Source organism: Clupea harengus, chromosome 7 (assembly GCF_900700415.2).
Source record: "Clupea harengus chromosome 7, Ch_v2.0.2, whole genome shotgun sequence".
In the NCBI taxonomy this organism is placed as follows: Eukaryota; Metazoa; Chordata; class Actinopteri; order Clupeiformes; family Clupeidae; genus Clupea; species Clupea harengus.
In genome coordinates this window covers 22643988-22648469 of record NC_045158.1, presented here as the reverse complement: position 1 = coordinate 22648469, position 4482 = coordinate 22643988, and the positions used below count along the sequence as shown (strand labels likewise).

Genomic DNA, 4482 nt, shown 5'->3' with positions numbered 1-4482 from the left:
ACACTGTTGAAGACAACATGCATTCATTTTTTTAAACTTGTGAAATGACCATTTATACACTACACAAAAGAAATAGGTAACATCTGTCATCTCAGTCACTGGACATTTCAGTTTCTTCCTGGCACCTGGTCAAGTATGAGGTTAACAGCACAGCCTGTCTCATATGGGCTGGGGGTCTGTGCAGGTGTCAAGTGCACCAGGCGCCGGTGGATATAGAGGTAGCCTAAAGACAAATCAGCTGATTCCAAAAGGTCTGAGTGCAGGAAGGAAAATATGTTTCCGGACAGCTGTCCAATGAGCGTTGTCCCATTTCGGACAGTCATCCAATAAGCGTAGTCCATATGCGGCTGGGGCCAGGAGAGGCGGTAGAGAGGCACTTTCGATAAAACAAGAATAAACGGCGCTTTAAGTTACCACTTGTCGCGGGCTGCAGCACGGAGAGGCAGACCATCACCTTCCAGCCGAGCAGTAGGCTTGGACAGTGTGAATGTAATGTTCTAAGCAAGGGCGATCGTTAACACTCCTCGTTCCCAGCTGTTTGGGACATAAGAAGATACCGCAGTGGTGACTCGCTTGTCGCTCTATTTTGCCTTTTTTGCATTTGGTCGGGAAAATAGCTCGAGTGTCAACCTTCCAAGTTTTCCCTCCGTATGTGCTGCGTCTTTCCTGATCCGGACGTTTTCTGAATATAGATGCTGGTCTCACGTTTAGCAGCTTTCTGCGTATGTTGAAAACTGGGTTTTGTTGAAACGGAATCTTTTTAACAAAGTTAAACTGTCCGTGGCGGGCGATCATTAATCATGGAGAACTCTCACATGAAGAGTGTTGAGGAAGTTTATAGCTATTTTAGCGTCAACGACAGCACCGGACTTTCCCTAGACCAGGTGAAACGACACAAGGACAAATGGGGACTGAATGGTAGGTGTAATCGTAACGTTCGTTTGTCTACCTGCTGATATGGACTGAATGTGCAGTATCAGGCCTGAGTGATGTGTTGCTTAACATTTTTTCACGAACCATATTCAGTAACCGGTGTTTACAAGGCTGACGTCATCATACACATCATCATGTTTTCGCCTGGATTTGTAGCTCAGAGACGTGTTTTGTCTAAAATGAATACACAGTAGTTATAAGGCTCTACGGTAGCTGCTGTTCAGGAATAGTCCTCTTATGGCCCTCATGCTGTTGGCTTGACCCTGGTCCTGAAGCTTGGAATAGTCGGTGTCCGTGGCAGGCCCACGTATGGGCTTGAAGTTGCTAAAAAATCTCTTGTTTTACTGGACATATAAAATGGTCCCTCAGACGCTGTAATCTACTGTCTGCTCATTTTCACTGTCAAGGTGACCTTTCTGTCCAAATCCTGTGGATTTGCCACATTGTCACCCTCCTAAGTGAAAACTGTAAAAATAGAATTGTAGAACGAACTGATACATTGTCTGTATGTAGCTGTTACATTTTGATAGACGATGTCAGGAAATGTAACATGTTACAAACAATAGGACTAGTAGTGTATGTAGATGTGTTTTTGGTCTGACAATAAATGTGATATGGCTTGTATGATGTCTTGTTTCTGTTTTGATGAGTTCTGATAATTTATTGTATTTTTCCCCGTCTTTGTTGACGTCTGTGGACTGACTCGTCTGCAGAGCTGCCCGCCGAGATAGGTATTTATCATTTGCTACCTCTACGATACATCTGAAAATTGCAATTTGTGTTCGAAAAAAACACTAAGGTTTGGTCTTCTGTCTCACAGGGAAGTCTGTATGGGATCTTGTCTTGGAACAGTTTGAAGACTTGCTGGTGCGAATTCTTCTTCTGGCAGCATGTATATCATTTGTAAGTATACTAAATGAACTGGACGAGTGTTTCTTTTTCCTCATTCATTTTAAGATGGAAAGACTACAGTTGTCTTGATGTGGAACAATGACCAATGACACATTTATAATCGCTTCTGATCCCGGTGAAGTTTTAATCAAGTGTAAGTGGCTGCTAAATGACTTGAGGGTGTGTGAGAATGGACATATATTTAGGCATTTCAAAAGTAAATTCGCGCCTTGCACCCGTGTCCCTAAGTGAACGAGGCTGTTAATGGGCATGCTTCACACTCTTAAGTGGGCTTTATGACATGGCAGCAGGGAAAGTGTCGACAGCCCGTAAGCATCTTGTGTCTTAACATGGAGTTCTAAGGTTACACTCGCAGAGCAGGAGGCCAAACAGCTGAGAAAGCTGGACTCCTTAGTAATGGTGACAGCAGCCGTTGCTGGGGTTGGGTGGCTGTCACTATCTGCCAAACAAGACGTAAATGTGGAGCTTAGCAGCTTGAGTGGCTTTGAAGGCTTTCCCTTGGTAGCGGTGGCTGTCCGTGTTAATTGCTAGTGTAAGTTGAAAATTAGAGTAGTATTTGGTGTGTGTGAGAGTGTGTGTGTTCCTCTTCTCCAGCTTGATTAGTTCGGGCCGAGGGCTGCATGTGCGCTTCAGTGGCGGCCTGTGAAGGCCCGAGGGAGAACCTATTAGGTAACGGCCCTCTGCGAGAGCCCTGGGGGTGGAGACAGAGGGGAGAGGGGGATCAGGTGGGGGGAGAGGGGGCCAGAGAGAAGGCATGCCAAGCCCAACTGGCTGATATGGAGGTGTTGGTGTCTGTTGTTTGACAGCTCGCTCGCCGGTGACTGGGGGAGAGGGCATTTATCCTGGCCAAATTAGGTCTCCGACCTTCAGTGGGAGGATACCAGTTAAAGCAGGCACCAGTAACCCCCCCCCCCCCCAGGCCTTCTCTGTGGCTCCGTCCCCATCAGGCATCGGAACATGTTCCGCTCACGTTTTTGTCCTTCATTCGGAACACGGAACACAATGCGAGTGCTCAGATTGTTGGGCTAGTCTGAATGCCTTTGCTGTTGGGCAGTAGTACCCTCTGCCCCTAAGTCTTCAGTGGGTGGGAGGGAGACGCCATGTTCAGGGCTAAAGCTGGTTCGAAATCGAAACATGGCTGGGAGCAACATCTCTGTGTTTTTTTTTCTCCCAGTGTATCTGAGCGCTTGTGTGTTCTTGTTGCGCTCTGCCAAACCAAGCCTCAGTAGATGGATGCGGGGATATCGAGGCGGGCAAGCCAGCAGCGGTGCTTATGTAACGGCGCGAGGTCATGTTCAAGAGTGCTGTTCTGTTCTGGCTTTTATTTCTGTTCGAGGGCTGCCGTCAAGTCCAGCTCCTCTGCCAGGCGCACTCGCTAGCTGTTTATGCAGGGAGAAATGTTTGCAGACTTCTGAGAGGATCTGCCACATAACACAACCTAACAGAATAAGGCACAGCATCTCATACAGTCTTTGAAGTCAGTCTTGAGTGGCCTGGCGGGGGAGGGGGGGGGGGGGGTAGCAGTCTGCAGGGATGTTTCCCTTTGGGGGGGGGGGGGGGGGGCTCCTCAGTGGGAGTCCTCAGTAGTATTACATTTTCAATTTTGTGCCACAGAAATGAACAATACCTTTCCAGAAGGAACCCAAATAAACAACACAGTGTACTATCTGAAGAGAGATTCTCGTGAGAACACACCTGTGTGCGAATAGACTGTCCCTGATCATGATGGGTCTTGTCCCACACCTGCAGGTCCTGGCCTGGTTCGAGGAGGGGGAGGAGACCATCACTGCCTTTGTGGAGCCCTTCGTGATCTTACTCATTCTCATTGCCAATGCCATCGTGGGGGTGTGGCAGGTAAGACAAAGCTGTTTACTTCAATAAGTGTCACATGTGTTACCTGTGTTTTCATGTAGTCGTAAACAAAAGGAAGTGGTATGGTGAAATGGTGTGACCGTACCTACTTAAAGCCATTGTGGCTTTCCCTTCAGCCACGTTTTGGTGTGTGTACAGGGACTGGAAATCAAATATTCTTGATTCTACATGCTTAATGCACTAGAATCTCTCCCAAATAAAACCGTTTTGGTTCTGACATCCAGGTTGGAGGCTGTGGGAAAGGCTGATTCTATAGCAGTCCTCTTATCTGTATGTTTAATGATAAATACCAAACAGAGTTTTGAAATGGATCTGGAACTGGCTACATTTTTACAAAGTGTGGTTTCATAGCAACACATCCCAATTCTAATAACAGTACAGCCCACTCATACACACACACTCACACACCCCCACACACACAGACATTTCCCCTATCCCATTCCTCCCCTTTTAAGTACATTTTTCTTGTCAGGCTCTGCACTTGGCCATTTGCTGTCAGAGCCACAAACACACACACACACACACACACACACACACACACACACACAGATTTCCAATCGACCTAAATTCGAGAGCAGAGCTATTGCTTAAAACTTTGATGTGGAGAATTGGTCTTTAAACCGATCTGACGCTGATCTGGCCCGGGTTCCTTCTGGATCAGGGCTGGATGTGTTCCAGAACCATCTTTGGTACCATCCAGGTTCACACAGGGTCACGGAGAGTAATCCAACACTGAGGAGGTCTCCCAGGACTCAGCGCACTGTG

At 47.2% G+C, this 4482-nt stretch overlaps 1 protein-coding gene across 1 annotated transcript in view; it reads left to right on the top strand.

Annotated features, from left to right (window-relative positions):
* Positions 1–390: 390 nt before the first annotated feature.
* Positions 391–4482, top strand: part of atp2a2a (ATPase sarcoplasmic/endoplasmic reticulum Ca2+ transporting 2a) — a 31916-nt gene continuing 27824 nt past the window's right edge. The window contains exons 1-4 of the mRNA XM_031570873.2: positions 391–918; positions 1647–1664; positions 1754–1836; positions 3595–3699. Of these exons, the coding sequence (XP_031426733.1) occupies positions 801–918; positions 1647–1664; positions 1754–1836; positions 3595–3699 (324 nt within the window). The 5' untranslated portion in view covers positions 391–800. The remainder of the gene's footprint in view (positions 919–1646; positions 1665–1753; positions 1837–3594; positions 3700–4482) is intronic.